Genomic DNA, 23471 nt, shown 5'->3' on the forward strand with positions numbered 1-23471 from the left:
GACAAACGACCTATGCTGTCTGATAGTTATGAACTAAATGAGAACTTGGTTTGCGAAATTCGTAAACACTATGTACAGCATACATCAAAATTGAAACGTTGTCCTACCGCGACACTGTCGTACAAAATTCATAACACAGTCGTCAGTTCTTGCCCGACTAGCATCTATAGGGTTTGTTTCTCAATTCGAGTTGATAAAATGAAATATTATCCGGTGTGATGAACGAAATTGAATGAAAACACAGTGAGATCGAGTTACAAATGGTTATTATTTGATCACTTTATGTTACAAAATCAATTATAATTACGAGTAACGTCGTTCTAAAACTTCATTCGATATTTATGCAAAACCGTATAATCATTATTATTATACCATCGAAGTAAGAACTTTCGATCATTTCACCTAATTCCACTAATTTATGATCGATAACTTTTTTTTAGAACAACCAGTAGACAAACAAACAAACGTTCAAACGACAAAATACTCATGATGTAAATATCTTTTCGTTTTTTTTTACTTTTTTTCAGAGCGACACAAAAGTGCCTTTAATTCGTTCTGTAAGCCTGAAAAATTCTTATTCGTACAACGCTACATCACTATAGTGCATTTACACTATTTACAAGTACAATTTTCCAACTGTTTACAGAAAAAGAAAAATTCATTTATCTTGCATATAATCGATAAATGGTTTCTAAGACTCTAACTCTTTCTAGTGTTATTTTGATAATTAATACTTTTAATAAAAAGCAGAAAAATAAACCTCGAATTGAAGAATATCATTTGTCTAAAACAGAAGTTAAATGCTTGCTATAAAACTAAAATCTTGTACATGCAAAATTACAGTAATAAAATCACGCATGATTTTGATTAGCGATAAAAAATTTGTGATGTTATTCGCACACCACATAATATAAGCACTCAATATTGCAGAAAACTTTGAAACGCATTCATAAATTATGTATAAATATTATTAACCAATGAGTTCCCATTATTAACTTTCGTTGATTTTACTATGTGACAGATTTGTATCATTAACAAAAATATATCGACTGCAAGTAAAACCATTACACAAGATTTTTTTCAAAACAGGATTACAGTTTATTATGTGCAACCTAAGGACTACGTTTATTTCATAAATACGCTTACTTTTCTCCATTATATTCTAAATTTTCTAAATATCTAAACCATACACCACCGCAAGAACGTTTAATCTTAAAACTTGCAAATACATTCATGGCATTAAATTGAAAAAAGGACTGCAAAAGTCCTCGTTCCCTTTTGTTTTGAGTTTGCGAAAGTGCAAGTGTCAAGAACTAGACACGAAGGAACTTTGTTATGGACGATACGTATCATCTTTAAAGATTATCAACTCATTCAATATTAGATGTTCGAAGTGTAAAGTTAAACTTATTTCAACATATATGCACGATGAAAATGGAAATAGTCAAGTTTTTGACGATATTATTACAGTAGAATACAAATATCGACCAACGTGAGAATTTAATTCACTATAGACGTTACACTAATCAGTAGTATAGTCGAGAGTTTATTATTTTTAAGTAAAAATGTATACCAAAAACATTCAATTTATTTGATTCTATTAGTTTTTTTATTTTTGTATTTCAACATTTATTGTCTCTATATGAATTAAAACGAGTTATTCTAATTATTTTCATCGCTCATTATCCACGTACGAAAAGTCCTTAATTAAGTATGGACTCGCAATAATAATAATATTCGTTTGATGAAATTGATAGTAATCTTCATAACGAATAAGCTTTCAATAACAAATTTTTTGTAAACGTTAGAAAAATACGAAGATACCAGCGTGATTGAAGTTAGATATAGTCAAATATTAGTAGTTCTGTAGAAGAGACAAACATACGAAAAAACGTTATCGTAGCTCATACGGTGGTGTAAGGAGGAAGGAAAAGGGACGGTGCTTCGAGGCTCGGTTTGGTTAATGGACACAAAGCGAATCTCCGCTCGGCACATGTAACATTATATGTATACCGCTTGAAAAGTCTCTAAATCTTCTCTATTTCTCGAGAATACGGGGCTTCTACAGCTATATCCCATGCTACACTCTAATTAGTTTATCCTTGCCTTGCTTATAATTTTCTTGTTCTTTCAATTCTGAGCGGAGATATCACCATATCATACAATGATCATTCAGTATAAACATACTCAACAGCGAAATATTGGCATCGATGAAAAATAATTCTCGTTGGAACGGTCCATAAAATTCTTAATGTTTTTTTTTGTTTCTTCACTCCTTTGTTTCTCTTTGCGTGCATCCGATACGACTCATCCGATCAATGAGTATGACAATAATAACCATTATGGGTTAGTACAATGCAGTATGCAATAATTACTAATTATTAATAGTCTTCAGTGTAACTTTAATAAACTCGCTTAAACGCTTGTTCGCACTAGTCTGTGATTAATATTTCGGAGCTACCTGTCAGCGGATTCTTTCAACAAATCAAATACTTGAGGTGGTCATTTTTATTCACACCCGAAAAACGTACATATTGAATTAAATGAGAATCATGCAACTATGAACGATTAGTTTTTTTTTTGTATTTCACCTTTTACGACTATAATTACAGTTGCATATGAATCATTTACAAGTTTGTATGTATAAATAGTTTTCAGGGTTTCCTACTTTATTATTTTCGTCTGTTTTTATTCGATATATAAAAGCGAAAACATAGCTGCCAACAATACGATTCAACCACACAAAACTTTTAAACAATAATTTTAATACGTATTAATAAAGGTTGTCATAACTAAAAAAACAGTACAGTTAAAAATCAGTACTTAGGAAAACGCTTTAAGCTGCCATTTTTAAATGTAAGTTTTCAAAGCAGCACTGATTACTCGCTTACAACTTTAAACTCGCTCGAGTCAAATAATAAATAATAAAATCGATAAAAGCGCGACTTATAAGAATAATATACAATAACAGTAAAAATAATTGCACAAATTCCGTTTTCCCGGGCGTGATGTTGTTTTCTAAATAAAAAGTTGGACCGATTGCGATAAATAAGTAACGATCGGCTTATTTATTAAAAAATAGTACAATAGGCTGCTGTTAGATCACATTGTCGGTTTCCCTAATTTGCTCTTGAGCACGCGTCTTTTGGTGATTTTACAACGGCAACATAAAATCTAAAAATCCTGCGCTATCAAGTAATCTATATTGTCCTCACAGGCGCAGACATTTAGAAATTTAAAAATTCTCTTTGTTTGTTTTTAGTAACACAGCTTTATAAATGAAATTAAAACCCATCTCCTGATTAATCGAGTACTTGATCGCTCAAATACAAACGTCAATATAAAAATAAAAAATATTGAAAAAAATATACGCAATGCTGGCCTTTCCGTTTAGTTACTAAGACTACGGATATCGTTAATTTTTTCCCCGTCATTTATGAACCTTTTTGCGGAGAATTTGAATCGAAGTGGACACAAAATTTAAAAAATCTCTCTTTTCATAACACTTCAGAAGATCAATTCTTCTCTCACTTACATAAAAAATCTTACATGACGCAAATTCAGCGCAATTCAACATTCTAAAAATTTATCCACGTCAGTTCGTGGTTTCTATTTCGCGTCATTAGATTCGTGGACTTTCGTATCGCGTCGCAATACGTCGTAACAAGAGGCAGAGATTACCGATGATTTGACGTCTCGACGTGAAGCACATATCCTGAGACCATCTCGAGGATCGCAATACCATTTAATGGCCAATACGATCGATCATTTAGCGACGAGCTCTACGTTGAAGAATGAGACATAATAGAATATAAGTGTATGAGAAAATTGGTTGTATAACTTTTACAAGAAATGCTCGTGCCAAACAATCGATGCCCACGAGAAAATTCGTAAACTTTCTAACGAAGCTATCAATCTGTAAAGCTAATATTTGTCTAAAAACTATACGCTTTCAAAATTACCATTTTTACAGAAAACTCTTTGTTAAAAATCACGACTTCCCTCCTCATCGCGATAGACCCTATAAAATTATCAAAGTGATGTGAGAGTTTTATGTATATTTTTACAACTAACCAATAAAAATACTGTCACACGTTTGAAAACTAAATGCAGTCGAATAAAAATGAATCAAAAAATTGTACTATAAATTATAATACTATTAGTTTTAAAATTACTTGAGGTAAGAAGTGTAACGTTTCACATTGACCACTAATACCTCAGATCACTTTGCACAAGTTTATTTCCGCCGTCAGAGTTTTAAAACACACTCAAACTCCAAGTGTTATAAATTCAAACGATAAAAACTTCTCATGAAAAGACTCACGAATGGCTATTAAATCAACTCTGCCGGCCAAAGGAAACCACTGTTCAGTATCTCTTAGCGGGTCTATCGATATCGGTACTGCAATCCTTGGGCGCATCTCAGAATATCTTGCTCCACATCTTGACCATCTTCTAGAAAAATTCCCTGCCCTGATGGGGACGGTTCGTCTGCTGGGGCAGCCTGCCACGGCCCCGACCATTGCCACCTCCGCCGCCGCCGCCTCCTGCGCTCGCTGGGTGTCTCCTCGTGTTGCGCAGCTCCCGGTCAACCTCGAGCTCCTCGAGTTTCATCGTCAGTCCGAGCTTTTGCTGGACAGCGAGGCGTAACAGCTGGTTCAGTGTTTTGCGGTCCTCCTCTGCGACGGCGAGCTGTCGCTTCAGCTCGTCCTCGCGTGTAGCGTTCTCCTCGCAGCGCGCCGCAAACATCGCGCGTAAACCTGTGGTGGGCGAGTATTTTGTTAGAGGGGAACCAATTTTTAACACGAGAGCAAAGAGGGGGAGAGAGTAGGCGTGCGGTCGTGTGTCAAGCAGATGATGACGGTGATGATGATACCAAACCACATTCAAACAGATGAGCACATCCAAATACAGTGTTAAATGATGTTAATGCTTGGAGGGAAAAAAAATGTATAAAGTTTGAGCTTGAATTGTAATCATACTGAATGACAACCTGGAAAAGCAAACTTTCACTTTGTACAATATTTTAGACGAGTGTTATGAAAGAATGAGTTTTACTTATTCCAGTCGCATAAGAAATCCATTACGTGAGTCGAACGATACCTATATACAACTCAAGGCACACAGTGAATACATAATGCCTTTCTCGATCAGCATATGGATGTTTTTCTTCTTATGGGACTAATTTTTCTTTGGTATAAAAGTTAATTTGTTAACGAGATGTTAATAAAATTTGTATCGTAGGTTTTTTTGACAGACAACGACTGCCAAACCCAGGTCAACAGTCACGCAGCTGAATATCAGCACAAATATGTATGCTAAGGCTATGTATGTGGGTTACCAGACAAAGCATTAGTTCAAGCATGTTAATGGAAAAGAGAGGGGAAAACAAACATATTATTAAACGTCTCTAAATAAATATGCGTGTAAGCTATAAATTAAAACATGGTACTTGAAAAATAATGTGCATTTAAAACAATGCAGAGGAACAAAACTTAAACAAAACTCAAGCTTGCAGATATATACGTGCTAATGCAAGCGTTCGATACGATTCGACTTTGTTATTAAAATCTGCGTAAATCATTATCGATAATTAAATAAGAAATGCAACAATAATAACAGTAAATTATGTACTCACTTGAGAATGTAGCCGCGTTTTCCTTCAACGTCCTCAGCTCGTTTCGCAATTTGAGCATCGTCTCGTTAACGATAGTTTTCTCATTCTCATATTTGCTCTTGAGATTGCTTAGGGCCACTTCCGCGGTATTCTTATTAGACTTCAGTACGGTTCTCAAAGTAGCTATTTGCTCTTGCTTAGCCGAGAGCAAAGCCTTAAGTCGGATCACCTGTTCCTGAAGTTCAGCTACCTCTAACTTATTCTCACTGACGGAAGCTGTAAAAGCATTTCAAATTAGCTTTGATACTTTTAAAGTGTTGATAGTATACGTAAGTGAAAACCTCCTTTGAACACCATACCTTCGCATACAGCACACATTCCAGTTTTGATACCCTTAAGTTTGGACAATTCAATAGTATGCTCGACTGCACTCCTGAGGTATTTGATTTGATCCATGGCGGTTTCGATGTTTTTCGTGATTTCCTTAGCTTTACTGAGGCTCTCGAGGTCCTTGATTTTGATGTCAGTCTTGAAGAGTGTTCTACACCACTCAATCTTACCACTTTCCTCCTCGCTATCTGCAGGAACAATTTTCTCGTGATCGAGAATAACCTACAACGAAATCGTCGCATTAAAATCAGCTGTAGAGAATTTGTAGAGCGTTGGTAAATGGAATAAATTCGATATTCACCCTAGATGGAGTTTCACCGTTGACCGTGCATACGTGATGATAAAGCGTTGCAAGCTCGTCTGACATATTCTGGAGATCGTTTTGGGCAGATTCCAAAGAACTGCCAGCCTCGGCGGCAAGCTTTGAAAGGATGCTGACATCTGATTCGAGCAGCATACTTCTTTGCTCAGTATCCAACAACTGAAACAATTTCAATTACAATTAGTATCGCCGTTTTTCCAATAACTTAATCAGGAATAGCAATCAAGTTAACCCTTTGAATACTATCTTTATTTTTGAGAAATCAAAAGTAAAATTTGAGATAAATTTTACTTTTCTATTGTCTAAATTTTAAAACGTTTTTAAACGCATTTTGTTGAAGCAATACAGTTTATCGAATAACTTATTTTGTATAACTCAGAAGAAGCAGGGGTGTTTCAAGGGTTAAAATCTTTCGTGATAAGTTATCATGTAGCATTAATAATGACAGTCAGTGTGTCAAGATTTCGTATTTGTTGTTGAAGAAATTGTTCTTCTTGGAGAAGAGGATCTTTCAATGCAAGTTCTTTTTTTCGTGCATTCAGGCTTTACAAGTTTATCAGTTATTCATGCCACTATAGCAGAAGATGAGACAAGATTTAAAGATTTAGAGAGGTCCTCTGCAGCAAATAAAATCTTGCTTTCATTTAAATTTGAATGGCTAATGAATAAAATTATAAAATAAAGTGATTAACGATGAAATAACTGAAAGTAACGAAGTAAAAGAGATAGTATTTGCTGCAAGTTTTTGAGAAAATTTAAGCACATTCTTTTATTGATGGAGGGATGCAGTTTTTTCATTATTATTTGCTATAGCAAGGTTGCAGTGATGAATCGTTATGTGATAATGGTTTTCATCTCATCGTCTGCAGTGCCATGTCAATCTTTTGTCAGTTAAAGCTGTATAACGAGTATTCTAAACATTGTAACTGAAATGTAGACTTATAAATGCAGATAATTTAGAATACCCTGTATACAAGGCACGGTTAGGACAATGACAAGCTGTACGAATTCATTAGAGGAGGCAAAACCATATTAACAAATCAGTAAATACGTCAAGAGGATCACACTCCCCGACCTTTTCTTGTAGGCTCTTCTCTGTTACAGGTATCTGAAATGTCACAATTCCTATTCAAATTTTTCGTCCAAATGTCTTTGTGCCAAAAATTGTGTCTTGCATTACTGATTCTTTTTATTACAAGAATAATAATGTAATAAAAAACACGTACGTATAAAAATACCCGAATCAACCGAATAACCCAAATTAGATGAGAAAAATTGTCACCTTTCATACTTCTATTTCATTTGAGTGAGTATGAGATTTTGTTATAAATATTACAAAAAAAGATATATTTTAGTTTACTATGGTAGGTGTAGTAAAGAAAAAATGCACGACATACCTTGTTACGAAGATTCGTAAGTTCCGTTCTGAGATGTTGAGTAGAATCTGAAATCGTCAGACCCTTCTCCAATTCAGCCAAGTCTTTTTGTAGTTGTTGAACTTCTTGAGCTGACATTGTACTCCATTGGTGATATTGAATAATGGCCTGTAAAAACGTACAATTGCACAGATTATATAATACATTTTTTATCTATAGTTTGATCTGAAGTTTGAGAAAAATTATCATTACCAAATTCAGCTTGTCCAGGGTGGTTTCATCGCTTTGCTTCTCTGGTAGCTTCGAGTGAATGTGCTGCAGAGACTGGACATGGGCAGCTAATTGTACAATGCGCGCAATGAACGACTGCAATTCCGCTTGGCTCTTGTCAACAGCACACTGTGATTCCTTCAGGTTCTGCGTCAGTACTGCCTTTTCAGTTTCAGCCATTTCAAGTTGCTTTTCAAGCTTTTTCAGTTCGTTCAAATGAATCTCCGAGAACAGGTCGACCTGATAGGAAATAAAATATAGTATTTAAAATCTCTTTGAAATAAAACAGTAAGAAAGAAATGGATAAAGTACGAACCTGCTTGTTTGGCGATGAGGTGCCAGGTTCTTGAGTCTTCAGATCATCCTCTATTCTTCTTAGTGCTGGAGAATCATCCTCACCATCGCTGCACATCGTTTGGTCATCCGTAATACCGCGAATGGAAAGTGCAAGATTACTGAGGTTGTAGATAGATTCGCTGTTCATTCTCTGATCCAGTTCCTTCTTGAGGACATATTTTGCCTCCCTTTCGGCTTGCAACGACTCCAATGCTTCTTCCATCTGCTTCTCAGCTATTTTCTTTAAATTAGACAACTCTTCTACTTGACTGTTCAGAAGCTCAACCTCCTCAGTCAGTCTACGTATTTCATGTTTGGCACCTTCAAATTCCACCTGACTAGACCGCAAAGTGGATACTTGCTTCTGCAAGGAAATGTTTTCATCCTCGAGTTCAGTGTAGTCTTGCAGAAGTCTTGTCTCGCGAAATCTGCTCTCTTTAAGCTCTGTACGCAAGCTTCTCCGTTCAGACTCCACTAACAAATGGTCCTTGCCTACGTCTTCTCTTTCTTGTAGAGCGTGATCACGCTCAGATTGAACACGTTCCAACTCATGGCGCAGCTAGAAATAAATTCATAGTATTCAGAGAGTGTTTGCATGTATACTCCATCCACAGATGATTTATCTCAGAAAGTTCCTTACCTGCTTAACTTCATTTTCCAATTCGAGGATTTGAGTCGTCAAGCTAGTTTCTCGTGCAGCGCTTTCATGAAGCAGACTCTCTTCTTGCTCAATGCCGCTGCGTGTCGTCAATTTTGTGGTAGTTTGATATTTCGCTAAAGCCTGGTAAAAGAGAACGATAACATATCAAAGTATGAATAGACACAATAGCATACAACCATACGCCGTTCTATTTCCAGACACACATAACTTTGAATTTGAAGTCTGTGTCCAGAATAGCAACGCTCCTATTAAGCAAACTGCTCCATAACGAGCAGCCAGCGAGTGCAGCAAAACAAGCATTGCAAACCCGAGTGTACAGCATGTGTCAGACTTGATTTATCTAGAAATAGCAGTCAAACGCAAAACTAACCTCTTGAGTGATGTCGAGCTCGTGCTTGGTGTTCTCGTAGAGTCCCTCGAGCTCGTTGCAGCGTTCCTGAAGAGTGCTCTTCTCCTCGAGCAGAGCAAGCCCGTACTGTGCCGACTGGATCTTCTCGGTGGAGGCGAGGTCGAGCTCGCGAGATAGTCGCTCGATCTCGGCATGAAGCTCGGCCAGCATCTCAGCGTCCGCCATCTCTTCGTCCTCGGCTTCCTGATGAACGCGAAATTAAGCTCTGCTCTAGGGGATGATGTTATCGTCGATCCAGACTACGCCCAGTCGTCGCCGCGCGGACGCCGCACGACGTTACCGCGAACCGCTCCGATCCTGCTCGCCCATTTTGGACTGTTTCGCCGCGGACATTCCTTTGCCACACGCACGCAGTACACTCGCTTTCTCTCTCTCTCTCTCTTCTCTCGCGGCGCGCTCGATTCTTTATCCTCCTTTTGGAATGTGCTGTTGCTGGCCTACCTTCGAAAGGCTTATTTCTCGTGCGCCGCGATGCTGATTCCTTTCTCTCTTAGCCGGGCATCTCTCTCTTTTTCTCTGATGTGGCACGTATATGCGCTCGCACCAGGACTCGGCGGGGGAACGTCTACCTCTACGAGCACCACCGGATGCACTCACATCGCGTTTTCGTGTGTCTGCTGCTTCGCTATCCTCTCCCCCACTCTCTCACTCTTGTACACCTATAAGTATAGCACACCTATATGCTTACTTCGTCTTCTTTTCCCATACTTGTACTAATATACCTACTCGCGCGCAGACTCGGGACGTAATGACCGTTTTCCACTTGTTACAGCGGAAAGAGCCGATTCGCGAGTTAAATTAGCTGCTTCGCGATTTTCGAGGATTATGCGTTACTTATGTAATCGTCGTGCCGAAGTCTCGTGTGAGGAAAAAAATATGCATCAGCGAAATGTCCTCTTGATTGCCTACGTCTGATGTAGAATTTTCATAACAATGAGCGCGTAAACATCGGTCATTTTTCCACACACAACCCAATGATTCGATTAATTAAAGATAAAAAACGAAAGTTATTAATAAGCTTACGACTCTGTCAATGACTTGCACAACCCCGAGGTTTATGTTTTTAAATTTTAAAAAATCATGATGTCGAGGCACTTTTTAGCACCTTTGAATTATAATATTCGCACGTCTGACCAATCCCGACTTTTTTCTACTGAGATATAAATATACCTATATACATATATCTTGTATTACTCGCGCTTACCTGTATTACCACAGGTCGATAAAGCAGGACCCGGAGAATGACGTTGACATTCTTTTCAACAGGTTTCGTGTTCGTGTAGGTAGGTGTGCGTGAAGTGCAAAAAGTCAACGCGAGAATTTCGGGCGGCGACTCGCAGTGGAGAGAGAGAGAGAGAAGCACCAATCAGAAGTGTTTACATAAAATCGACGACTCGTTATCGGTAGAAAAAAAAAGAAGTCTCTCGCCTTGACGAAATAAGATTACGAATTTTATAATTCTTGCCAGTTCATTCCGTGAGTCGCCGAGAGGGACTACGCTTGGGAACGACTGTTTAATTTTAGATAATAGTGTTTTTATACAGAGAGTTTATCGTTGTTGTTTGTACAAAACAGTAGAGTATTAAGATGGTGACTGATAATTTAAGGTTCGACGGAAGGGTTGTTATTGTTACGGGTGCTGGAGCAGGTATTTACTTTTATTTTGGTATCATTATCTGACAGCTTTAGATGCACATTAGAATGGCATCTTATCTAGAAGCAGTTAGAAAGTATTTATAGCCATATGCATAAATGCATTTTCTAGAAAACAAGTAACTGCAAAGTAATGAGGAAATAACTATTTTACAGGTTTGGGAAGAGCCTATGCACTTTTATTCGGCTCCAGAGGGGCCAGCGTTGTTGTAAATGACTTGGGTGGTGGCAGACACGGTGATGGAAGCAGTACCAAAATTGCAGATACCGTTGTCGATGAGATTCGCAAATTGGGTAAGATACATACACATTAATCCAAAAATATGTAAATATTTACCCTGTTCAGCACTTTATAACTTTGTCTTTGTATAGGTGGCAAAGCTGTCGCTAACTACAATAATGTACTGGATGGTGATAAGATAGTTCAGACTGCAATTGATGCCTTTGGAAGAATTGATATTGTTATAAATAATGCCGGCATTTTGAGAGACAAGTCCTTTGTTCGAATGAGCGATACAGATTGGGGTATCTTTTGGATTATAATTGAGATTTCATCTACGCTTTATCAATTGATTTTATTAAATACCTTGTATACTTTGTATTGGCAGATCTCATCCATGATGTTCATGTAAAAGGATCAATGAAAACAACTAGAGCTGCATGGCCATATTTTCGTAAACAAAATTTTGGCAGAGTCATATTGACTTCGAGCAACAGTGGCCTTTACGGGAACTTTGGCCAAGCAAATTACAGTGCTGCTAAACTGGGCCTTGTTGGACTGGCTAACACTTTAGCCATAGAGGGTGTCAAAAATAATATTCATACTAATGTAATTGTACCAACTGCTGCCTCTAGATTGACAGAGGACATTCTTCCTCCTGGTATATATGATATGATACTGGAATTGTTTTTAAGCATGAATTTCATTCGTGCATCAATTCATAATATATAATTTTACAGAATTCTTTGAGCAGCTGAAACCTGAGTACATAGCTCCTGTAGTGGCCTGGCTGTGCCACGACGATTGTAAAGAAAATGGTTCCATCATCGAATCAGCCATTGGTTGGGCTGGAAAGTGTAAGTTGCCTTTACATGTGTATTACTTAAAAGTAGCTGATTAACAAAACATTATATTTTACATTGAAGGCCGAATCGTTCGATCCAATGGTCATTTATTGAGAAGAGACATGAACGATATTGTTACTCCTGAAGCTGTCAGAGACAATTGGAATACTGTAACTGACATGACAAATGCTAAAGCTTATGATTCAATTCAAGTGAGATAGCTAATATAATCATTTTTTCAAATACTATCTTCATCTTACTTTTTTAATTCAAAATCCTTTTGTTTTTTTATAAAGGAAGTGACTGGCGAAATAATGGGCTCCCTTGAAAAATTAAAGTCTGGCAACTCATCTTCAAGCCAAGTGGGTAAAACTTAAAATGCGCTAATTGTTATGTTCAATAAATTACTTATGAAATTTTCTTTTCAGGAATTTGTCATGCAAACAAACTACACACACCGTGATGCTATCCTGTATGCTCTTGGAGGTAGACAATATCGATCTATGCATATTCAAAGCTATTCAGACATGCATCAAACAGTATGTAAATGAATCTATTTTTGTAATTTTATTTAGTGGGTGCTACCAGACAAGAACTACGGGACATCTGTTACTTGTACGAGAATCATGAGAACTTTTCACTCATACCGTCGTTTTACGTGACATTTGGACCAATGGGTCTTATGACTACCACCTTAGTTCAAGATGCTCTTCCTAATGTTCAATTGGACCCAACCAGGGTATTTTGGATTTCATATTACTACACTTGAGATGTATTACTCAAACAATACAACAAGCCAATTTTTTTATTTTAGATTTTACACGGAGAACAATATTTGGAAATTCATAAAAAACTTCCAGTAGAAGGAAAAGTTGAAAGCCGATTCAGGATACAGGATGTCCTGGATAAAGGAAAAGGAGCTGTGGTTCTTGTGCAATGTTAGTGGCATAGAGCATTTTTGTTTAAATTACAAACTTATTTACAGAGTCGGACTGCTATTTTAACTTACATCTTTTCTTTTGATTTCAGACGAAACTTACGATGTAGCTACAGGGGACAAACTTACAACAAATCAAATATCCGCATTTGCAGTAGGAGCGGGTGGATTTGGAGGTCCTCGTAATTCGCGACATCTTGTTCCATGTGTGGAGCCTCCTAAACGAAAACCTTGTGTTTCTGTCACTCAAAAAACAAGTCCTGATCAAGTGAGTATTACATTAAATTGAAAATTTTCAAATTACTTGGTAACTCAATCATAAATATTTATTTTATTTAGGCTGCAATCTACAGATTAAGTGGAGACTACAATCCGCTTCATATGGACGACAATATTGCAACTATGGCAGGATTTTCTGAACCTATTCTGCATGGCTTGTGTTCTCTTGGTTTTTCAACCAGACACGTATTGCAAACTTTTGCTGATGGAGACCCAGATGCCTTGAAAACATTGAAGGTAAATATTTATGGTATAGAATCATAAATTACAAATATTACTGTTATTCATTTTGATATTGACCACTAGATGAGACTTTGAAATGATTTCTTTACACAAAATGTGTTTACATATTTTCCAGCTGATAATATTATTATATATCATCAATTATTTCTTCAAAAGATAAACGAGTGCATGATAAGAATAGAAAAATACAAAGTTTAAATGCCTAATTATATAAGCTTGACCGTGCAGGGTGATATCGTTGAGAATTTCATTTTGATATGCATGTGATGCATATGTATTGCTCGAATATATATTTTTGAAGTGGGAGTGCGCGCGTATAAGACGGCGATGCGGTAGCAATGTACTTAGCATGCGCGCGCAAGTCACCAAGGTTGTGGAATGAGTAGGCGAATCGTCATAACCTCATTCCTCATTATCAATCTGACCGAGCGGTCGTCGTATCAATCAATAATTTTTTTGTAAATATAAAGAGCATATTGAGGCTTCTGTTAGGTAAAATCCATGTTGCAGTTATTGGCAACTAGTAGAAATGATAGTTTGCATTTTATTTAGTGTTTAATGTGTCATAGAATCAAGTGGGAATTCAAAGTGTTACGCTCATTAAATTATTCATAACCATTTGTCACTTAGGTTCGATTTGCTAAGCCAGTACTACCAGGACAGACACTTCGTACTGATATGTGGCGCAACGGCAATAGGATTCATTTCCAAACTACAGTTGTAGAAAATAACTCTAATGTTATAACTGGTGCTTACATGGACCTGAAAGAAGTCAAGACTCCGTCCATCATGTCCAACTTGTGCTCCGCTGCCAAAAATTTAGAAAGTGATGCTGTCTTTGCTCAGATGGCTGATTACGTTAAATCTCATCCAGAACAAGTTAAGAAGATAAATGGAGTATTCCACTACATTGTTACCTCAAAGGGAGAGCCCCAGGCTGATTGGAGTGAGTAATTTTATTTATGTTTTCCATGTACAGAAGAATACTTCAAAACTGTGTTAACTGTTTTTTTTATAATTTATGATTAGCTTTGGACTTGAAAAAATGTGTTGTATACAAAGGAAAACCTGAAGGAAAAGTTGATACTACACTCACAATTGATGACAAGGACATGATTCAACTGGTACTATAATATTTCACAAAATGATTTAGATATTTACTTTGATGCATGTTTATAACACTGTTTATGTTTTGCAAAACATTTTCCTTTTAGGCTCTTGGAAAGCTGAACCCACAAATGGCATTCATGAAGGGAAAACTAAAGATCAAGGGAAACATTATGTTGACCCAGAAATTGAAGTCGTTAATTGATGCCAACAAACCAAAGTTGTAAATTTTCACTTTTATATAATAGATCAAAGCACGGGAACATGCCATGACTTACAAAGTCTAAACCTCTTTTTGTGTTGTATTTATAAGTTTGTTATTTTTGTTTACCACTTTTAATCATTCCTCTGTACGAACCTCTAAGCATTTAGAATGGCCGGGAAAAAAGGAACAATTCATGGGCTCAAAGTATTGTAGACTTTTTTACAAAATAAATGTGAAAATAAAGTTATTTGTTTACTATAAAAACCATGATTTTTTATTTATTCAATCCCGTTGCTTAAGGAATTCTATAATTCAAGGCTTAGTTCTTCCAATGATTATGAAAATTACAGTTTGACCTCTCTGCTCCTTTTTTTTGTTTGCATAATACAGCTAAACGTGTTTTAAAGAAGCATTAAATTTAATGTTAATTTATTCAAGATCCAAAAAAAACGAACAGCTTGTTCTCCTTCTACAAAGTTGAACGGAATATCGCGTATCGCATGTCCATTTTCCTAACATCACTCAGTATATGTTCTAATCTAGCATTAAATCTCAAGATTTCTTAATGCACGTCCAAGCTAACAAAATATCATGCCACACAAAAAGCGAAAGTCTTTTTGTAATCAGTTTGGAGTACATATTTTACTGTCGATATCGCAATTGATCCATGTAAATCTCAACTTGTATATTTTTTCATCACATTATCAATAATGAAGACTTTAATTAAATATATGAAATCAGATATCGCTTCAGAATCGAAATATGAGGAAATAATATTTTACTTACGAAGTCCAAAATCTATTTATTGTTTTGCTAATTTTAATCATTCCTCGGTACGATCGATCTCTATGTGCATTTGGAAGGTTCGGGAAATTTATGTTCAAGAAATAAATGCCTAATCAAATTGCACCTACTGCATAAGTAATATGCGCAGTACGTACAGGCTTATCTTTTAGTGATAGCAATAGTGCAGAATGTGCAAGTTTAATTGTTAGAATTGTCGGCCGCACATTTGGCGCATTTATCAAGTTTGCTCTCAAAATTTCAAGCCCGCAATTGATATTCAATATGAGCCAGTTATGCCTCTAAAAGATTTTTATACTACATCGCATTTCCGGCACTTCGCCAAAAATTTAAATTTGCATTTGAAGCAATAACAACAGTTGTTTAAGATGTCAGACTCAAACTGTCAAATAAACAATATCTTGTCATCGTTACCACAACAAGCACTTTGAGTCGACAAAACGATGTCGATGAATAAGAATAAAGATGAGGTAATTTTCATCATGATATTATTCAATAATTTTTGCATAGCTCGCAAGATCATTCTGTTAAACTTATAGCTATAGCTTCAGGTATACACAGGTCACGATAGTGACGCAGAGACACGTCCAGTGTCAACACCCCAAAATGGGAGGGACGCGGACAAAGGTTTTATAGTGGGTGTCTTTGCCCTCCTTGCAGTTGTAAATTATAATTCTTATAATTGCACCGATAAATTAAGTACGGTGCCAGGTATAAAGTATACCTACATGTTTACTTTGTCGAAGAAGGTATCCCAACGGGGGCTTCGGAAACATTGTATCCCAGTGACGACTCCAAAAGTTCGACTCGAAAACCAAGATTTGTCGAGAATAATTTCAATTTTGTTTGTTTATCCCTGCTAAAAATAGTCCATAGAAATGCATTGAGATATCTTATTGAATTGAATGGTAAGTCTTAATCGCCATTTCCGCATTAAAACTAGATTAAATTCGATAGGGTCAATAGAAGTCGATTCGATTCTATATGAAAAACAATAATATTGAAATAAATAGATGGAAAACAGCAATTAAAATCCGTTGATTTCTCTACAGATTTTAATCGACTCCCATTGACCCAATCTAATTTAATCGAGTTTTTAATTTACTCTACTGCAAAACTCTAATGGTATAAAAATAACTTTTATGCTTGTGGAAAGTTTTGCAGTGGATTAAAATTAATTCTTGTATAGAAAATATCTGTAGAATTTTTTCGCGAAGGAAAATCTAAATTTGTAGACAGTTTACTGGACAGTTACGCACATTTTCGATTAGCACTGGGAATTATATTCCGATGTGTACTTTCGGTGTAATATCTATTCGCTGTGAGCGCGTCGTTGGAGGGGAGGGCTGGCGCTGGTGTCACTTTTCACACGTAATCTTATGGGATGTACTCTCGAAATTGCTAATGGCGGCCGCTCGAACTATTTTTCGCCCATAAGATTTAACATGGAATGTAGTCCCGAAATGAGGGCGCCACGGTATGTGCTCACAGCGAATACGCTAAGTAACTACCTCTGGGCACGCAACGCAAATGCCATCTAGACGTGGCAAAACAAGGGTCCTACAATTAATATTTCTATGATTTTAAGCAAAATTTTGTATGAATCTCCTTTATTTTGGTTATTACGTTATAGATAAAATAATTTGCTACTTTAAAGGTATATTACTTTTTTGTATTTGCCAAAACAAGTTTGTTTAGGACTTTTGTTTTGCCAATTTTGGCCGCAATCGTTGGCGCTTTCGGCGGTAGTTACGTAACCTATAATTTCTTCTAAAGTAAATAACTAAGTGCTAATGTAGCTTTAGGTTTATGCAGTTACGATGTAGAGTTACGCCATCTGCAGTGAGAACAATTTTTTAAACCTTAGAGCCCAACGAACTTCGTTTCATTAGTTCGTTTTTCCTTATGTTCGGAAGAAGTGCGAGTGTAATTCGTCTGATAACTAAGAGTAAGACTAAAAACACATAAAACGTTCAATCCACAAAAGAAAGTCGAAGTCAGTGTTTACAATATTTGTTGGCGAATGTGACGGAAACCACGAGATTTCGAGGTTACATCCTCCCGTAGCCTGCTGTATCTCCGAAGGTTAGTAATTCATCACTATCTTCTCTTCCACTCACATATACCTAAAAATATCATATCCGCGACGACCTATACAACCACGAATAATAGGTTATAGTATCGCTGCGTTGGCTCTCAAAAAGCACAAGTCCCTGCGCGCGTGCACACAAAAAAGCGAGAAAGCAAAACAGAGGCCGCACCGGGGGAAGATAACAGACGCAAACACACACTCCCAGAGTATACATAGGCGTATGTGCACAGGGCCTCGTCAATTCTCGCGGGATTTCGCGTCGACAATCGAGAATCGCGCAGATAAAGGGGGATATCTCTCTCTCTGTGCATCACTCGCCATTACAAGTCAGCTCTCTTTTCAGCCAGCGAATGCAAGTGGCCGACGAGAAGAGTCTTCTTCTTTCGTGTATACGCGGCTATTGTTAGGCTAGATTTCCCTGCGGAAAAGGCGCGGATTCGCGATCGGCATTGTTTTCTGACTGGCCATGTGTAAGCGACGTTCGGGGAAGATGCTCGCGAGGAGTGTCCCTGAAGGCTGATGCTGATGCCTCATACGAGAGAAAAAGAGTCTTTATGATGCCCGTTATGCGGCTGGCAATTCGCGGGCTGTTGTATTATGCTTTTTTTCGTGTCGTTACGTGGCTTGGTGTTCTCTGTGTCTTTTGCTTTGTTGTCTGTGCTTCGTTCCATTGGGATCACGACGAGCATGCAGATTCATTATGAGTTATGGACGGTTTGCGACGGGTTGAAATAGGTATCGGATGCGGGGAAATTCGATTGAATTTGAATCTGTGCGCCGATTCGTGCGATTGCATTAGATTTTGTCTGGAGTCGGTATATATAGGTATGAGTTTATGGATGGTAATCGATAACTTGCCATGCGGCTCGTATTACCATAGGATCGTGCATACCTGGACCCTAGATGGCGCTGCGGCCGGATCTAGTAACTTTTGTTGGACGCTATTAAGGCGTCGGTTGTGTCTATTCATTGGGTGTATTCCGAAACTCGGTGTGTCTGAGAGAGACAGAAAACACGGCCGCCCGTGTTTCGGAACACGCGGATTATGAGAAATGGTAAACAAATTAACAATTATTGTTAACATTCACGAATTTTGAATTATGATTGATTTAATATACGATTAATTTATTATCAATGAAATAAATCATTTGATTGAATTATAACGAAAAAATGTTAAACAAATCATTGTTTCTGAACAAGTTTATAAGAAGAAGTAGCAGTTAAAAATTCAACCTTGACTACATCTACACCATTTTTTGACAACATATCCGTTTTTTTTTAAATGCTCACAATAATATTCGTAATTTATTTAACATGATTATACTCAGCGTTTTATTGCAATATTCCACACTGTCGCATTACTTTTAGAAATGTAGTATAATAAGAAAAATTAATATCGATGATAAGTAGATTGAACATTAAAATAATATGATTGAATCCTGCTAACGCATCCTCGATTGTTTACACAAACACAAATATTGTTCACAAATACACATAGTGTACGCATAACCGTCATCGATTTGAAGTTTCCATCGTACCAACCAACCTATATAAATCCTTATATCCGGATACAAACAACGTTTAGCATTTATCATTTTTTAAACAAACATTGCTCTAGTTAATTTATAAAATGGAAGAATTTTCGGCAAGATGTTACGATTGGTTAGAAAACGTATAAATTCATAGTGTTTCGTAACAATGAGCATTGTTTTCGTAACATTAACATTGTTTTCGTAAATTGATAAGTTGAAAATAATTGTGTTAGCGTGTTGTTGCAGAAATAATTGTAATAAAAATATTGTTTTCGTAAACAAACGTATATTATAACAATTTTTTACATGATTAATAAAAATCAACTAAGTCTCTGTACTCGAACACTGTTATGTCCAATTAGTTGCCACAACTGTTTATACGGGCGGTAAACTAAACATATTGTTTACAAACTCAATTATGTAATTATTCCGTCAGTTAAACGATATATTTTGTCGATAATAAAAATCATATTGTTTACATGACACTAGTGTTCTCTATTGTTTTGCTACCTAAATTGTGTTGTTCATTGCAACAAATATATATGTTGCAATAAACAATACATATTGTTTGCATTATTATCATGTTTTTGTCCGTTAAACAATATGTTATGTTGGCGATAAGGGATTGTTTACATAAACAATCATGTGAATCAGTTCTTGGAAATCGCCGATTCCCCGTATATACACAACAACCTTTCGTATTTACAATATAACAATACTTTCATCCAGCCCTCATCCGTGCAACTCGGAAGCCCATTAACACTCAAATTCCCAAATGCGCAGAAAGCGATTCCTACCTTAATCTTCAACATCTCTTCGCAAACTCTCAAGTAAACATCTTACTTCGTCATATCCACGTTTCGCCAATAAAATTTACGACGTACAATGCTCCGAATGCAACGCGTACAATAAACACACCCCAATCGTAGAACGAGTCTTAAAGACAATGAATCCGTTGACCCACCCCCGAACCTGAAAATTTAAGTCGTATATCTTCCACAGAGCCCATTCTCCTCCAAGCGTCTATCCCGAGTAATTGCTGCACCAATATAAAGTCCTAATAAACAAACATCACCGCCGATTCGTCGTCGCGGTCCAAAGCTATATGCAAAGCGAAAATTCGCAAAGGGCCATATCCGCTCTCGCGTTACCGGACCTCCGCATACACACGCGTGTCCGGAAGCTCGAAAAAAGCGCAAAGTAGTAGAGCTACCGCCTCTGCCGCTGCAGTCGGTCTCGGCAATCGATAATAATAATCGTGCGCGGGGGAGATGTAGCGCAGCGCGGCGGCCTCGAAGAACCACGAGACTCGGGGTGAGAGAGTCGTTCCCTCTCTCGGCTCTCTCCTCCGGTACACGCGCGAGTCTTAGCCTCTGCGGCAGTTGCGACGGCTCAGCCAATGGAGCAGCCTGAACTTCGAGTAGCTGGGCGGTCTCTTGGATAAGCTCCGCCTGGAATAGAGCTCTCCCCACCACTGCTCGGTGCAACGTTTGGCCCTTGCGCTGTCGAGCCTGTCGTTTTTCCAGTCAGTCGGCACCGGTAGCTTCTCCCTTGTGCACCTCTCTCTATTTCTGTCTTCTCTCCGTTTCGACACAGCACAGTATACAAGTGATCGCTCATGCGAAGCTCGTTGCCGAAGACTCTGTTGACAGAAGTATCAGTGCCGGTTCCAGTAGACAGTGTTGTCGAGTCGCTGACTCCAGTCGGCCTCGTTGTTATTGACTCGAAGCACGGAGTGCAGGTGATTAACCTAGAGTGAATTTGTCGAAGACCGCGACTACTTCAAGATGATGAGTTCGCATCAGCAACACCCGGCCTTGGGCCTCTTTTCCGGCATGGACCTTCATCGCATGGACATGGCAGCCGCCGCTGCAGCGGCCCAGGAGCAACAGTCCGCTGCCGCTGCACACCACCACCACCACCATCAGCAGCAGCAGCAGCAGCAACATCATCATTCCCACCATCACCATCACCAGGCGCAAAGTGTCGCCTCGCCCCAGGAGCAACACATCAAACGGCCGATGAACGCCTTCATGGTCTGGTCTCGTATCCAGCGCAAGAAGATCGCCCTGGACAACCCGAAGATGCACAACAGCGAGATCTCCAAGCGCCTCGGCGCTGAGTGGAAACTCCTGAGCGAGGGCCAGAAGCAGCCGTTTATCGACGAGGCCAAACGGCTCCGGGCGAAGCACATGAAGGAACACCCGGACTACAAGTACAGGCCGCGCAGGAAGCCCAAGGTGCCCGTCTCCGCGATCCCGGGCGGCAAGAATCAGTCGATGGGCGCAAGTTTTCCCAGCTTCACGCTGCCGTACTTCGGCTCGCCGGCTGGACCGGTATCCCACCATCATCCCCATCCGCTGGACTACCCGCCACTGCCGGGCTACTTCGGCTCGGCCTTCGACGCGGTGCACCTGGGCAAACTGGTCTCAAACACCCAGAGCCAGCAGACCTCGACGACAGCCGCCGACGTAGCCAACAACAACGCGGCCTCCGCCGCGGCTGTCGTCAGTAGCTTCTACTCCAGCCTCTACAATCCGGCTGCCCAGCAGAACAAGGTCTCGCCTTACGGGGCCGCGACGACGATGGGCTCGCTCTTTCCCGGAGCTGCCCACCACCACATGACCTCGTCCATGATGTTCCCGGGCTCCCAGCTGACAGCGTCACAGATGACGCACAGCAGCAGCAGTCCCAGCAGTAGTCCAGGATCGACGCCGGTATCATTGTCCCACGGATCGTCCACCTCACCCACTGCACCAAGCCTCGACCTCGACCAACTGAGGCGACCCCTCAGCGTTATATACTAGAGAAGCGAGTAGGACAGAATATATATTTTTGTATTTTCACTTTTAGTTAACGTTCGGTCAGTTTAGTTACACTTTTGTTTATTTTATTTACTCCGCGCGATTTTTTACGTTTGTTTGACAGTTTAATTTTTGTGTAATTGTTTTAAAGTTTGGACTTTCATCGGTAATGCGCGAAATTCGGCTGGAAACGTATCCGTCGCTTCTGTACACGTACGGATGCACGCGAGCAATATTTACTTACGTTTCCAAGCATCATTTTTTATCTCGCCGCTCGTCTGTGTGTATATCGTTACGCCCTGAAAGTGGCTATGCCCGTTAACTGTGATTTCGTTGACACGTGTAAACGAAGAGTCGAGGTGGAACTTAATTAATTAATCGATGTAGAGAGGTATGGCTCGCGAGCGAATATTATGGAAAAAGGGGGGAAAAAACAAATTGAGAATTGTATAAAGTATTATAATTGTATAGTGTTGTTACTGTACACGATGTTTCTAGCCGTATAATGCTGCGATTGTGGACATTCGCGCATGTTTGGATTCGATTTACCGACGTGATTATACATTTGTAAACAGTAATTAGGTTGGACATCGACGAATTTTAATTGTATAACGAGAAAATTGTAATATATAAACATAAACATTTAAATTTTATTCGATTCATTTTAAATTGTACAATATAATATAATAGCGTGTGTCCCGCGACTCGAATCTCTTAGGCTCTTCATACCTCGATGTGTCTTTATGTATCGTAATAGTATATGTAAATTGAGAGAACGAGAGAATCCGCGTAGGACATAATCTTAGGAAAATTTGTAAAATTCATTGTTTATTTCACAAGCCGCCGTAGAGACACCACGTGTAATTCATTAAATTTTTGGTTCTTATTTCCCGCAAACTAATAAGTAAACAGCGACAATTTCGTTCGAATATTTAAATATAGGCGAACACGAAGGCATGTATAAGAGATAGAGCGTAATACTCAGAATTGTAAATAGTAACTAATATGATATTCATTGTCGTCTCGATTGCTCTTGAATAAGACTAGTCCGTAAGTGAGAGATCATCAACGATCGTCGATCGACTGTAGCCGATAATTTGCCCTGTAAATTGTACTTGTTATCAATAAATTGTTATTATCTATTCATACAACGAAACACCACGATTGTGATCATTGACTCATATACAACCCCTATTCCGAACCTCTTATCCCTCTCATTCAAAATGACACCAAAGCAACAACCAGCTTACGTTCATAAATCAACAAACCATTAGCTGAAACACGGAAAGATTCATCAGCGCCGAGTGAGAAAAAAAGGCGTTGAGAGCAAAAAAAAGCAGCCAAAATTTCATTATACACCATAGCCCAA

General features: G+C 38.4%; 3 protein-coding genes across 6 annotated transcripts; 2 read left to right on the forward strand and 1 right to left on the reverse strand.

Moving 5' to 3' along the window:
• Positions 1–249: 249 nt before the first annotated feature.
• Positions 250–10531, reverse strand: LOC100123028 (protein bicaudal D). Of its 2 annotated transcripts, XM_031930604.2 has the most exons (10): positions 9343–10531; positions 8952–9092; positions 8292–8870; positions 7958–8215; positions 7727–7873; positions 7405–7437; positions 6309–6488; positions 5977–6229; positions 5639–5893; positions 250–4760 (listed from the first exon to the last, which is right to left on the reverse strand). In XM_031930604.2, the coding sequence occupies exons 1-10, from the start codon at positions 9544–9546 to the stop codon at positions 4456–4458; spliced, it is 2355 nt and encodes a 784-aa protein (XP_031786464.1). In that variant the 5' UTR covers positions 9547–10531; the 3' UTR covers positions 250–4455. The 2 variants fall into 2 exon arrangements, with proteins under 2 accessions (XP_031786464.1, XP_031786465.1); XM_031930605.2 differs by lacking the exon at positions 7405–7437.
• A 108-nt stretch (positions 10532–10639) lies between these two features.
• Positions 10640–15134, forward strand: LOC100123018 (peroxisomal multifunctional enzyme type 2). 3 transcript variants are annotated; one of them, XM_001606574.6, is made up of 15 exons: positions 10640–11029; positions 11191–11328; positions 11407–11559; positions 11643–11915; positions 11995–12111; positions 12181–12311; positions 12396–12461; positions 12528–12585; positions 12675–12838; positions 12914–13037; positions 13129–13304; positions 13376–13552; positions 14189–14504; positions 14588–14682; positions 14773–15134. In XM_001606574.6, exons 1-15 carry the CDS (start codon positions 10969–10971, stop codon positions 14890–14892), a joined length of 2169 nt encoding a protein of 722 aa, XP_001606624.1. In that variant the 5' UTR covers positions 10640–10968; the 3' UTR covers positions 14893–15134. The 3 variants fall into 3 exon arrangements, with proteins under 3 accessions (XP_001606624.1, XP_031786466.1, XP_032454779.1); XM_031930606.2 differs by lacking the exons at positions 10640–11029; positions 11191–11328; positions 11407–11559; ... (7 more) ...; positions 13129–13304; positions 13376–13552 and adding an exon at positions 13818–14050; XM_032598888.1 differs by lacking the exons at positions 10640–11029; positions 11191–11328; positions 11407–11559; ... (7 more) ...; positions 13129–13304; positions 13376–13552 and adding an exon at positions 13876–14016.
• Positions 15135–20805: 5671 nt separating this feature from the next.
• Positions 20806–23258, forward strand: LOC100678366 (transcription factor Sox-14). The gene has a single exon (XM_003427192.4). It carries the CDS (start codon positions 21086–21088, stop codon positions 22103–22105), a length of 1020 nt encoding a protein of 339 aa, XP_003427240.1. The 5' UTR covers positions 20806–21085; the 3' UTR covers positions 22106–23258.
• The last annotated feature ends 213 nt before the right edge of the window (positions 23259–23471 follow it).

This window comes from Nasonia vitripennis, chromosome 4, assembly GCF_009193385.2.
Source record: "Nasonia vitripennis strain AsymCx chromosome 4, Nvit_psr_1.1, whole genome shotgun sequence".
In the NCBI taxonomy this organism is placed as follows: domain Eukaryota; kingdom Metazoa; phylum Arthropoda; class Insecta; order Hymenoptera; family Pteromalidae; genus Nasonia; species Nasonia vitripennis.

Coding starts and splice junctions, on each gene's coding strand:
- LOC100678366 (XM_003427192.4), top strand. CDS start 21,086: ATGATGAGTTCGCATCAGCAACACCCGGCCTTGGGCCTCTTTTCCGGC.
- LOC100123018 (XM_001606574.6), top strand. CDS start 10,969: ATGGTGACTGATAATTTAAGGTTCGACGGAAGGGTTGTTATTGTTACG. Junction 13,553..14,188: donor ATGCCTTGAAAACATTGAAG/GTAAATATTTAT, acceptor TTTGTCACTTAG/GTTCGATTTGCTAAGCCAGT. Junction 14,505..14,587: donor AGAGCCCCAGGCTGATTGGA/GTGAGTAATTTT, acceptor ATTTATGATTAG/CTTTGGACTTGAAAAAATGT.
- LOC100123028 (XM_031930604.2), bottom strand. CDS start 9,546: ATGGCGGACGCTGAGATGCTGGCCGAGCTTCATGCCGAGATCGAGCGA. Junction 7,874..7,957: donor CCCTGGACAAGCTGAATTTG/GTAATGATAATT, acceptor ACGTTTTTACAG/GCCATTATTCAATATCACCA. Junction 5,894..5,976: donor AATGTGTGCTGTATGCGAAG/GTATGGTGTTCA, acceptor ATGCTTTTACAG/CTTCCGTCAGTGAGAATAAG.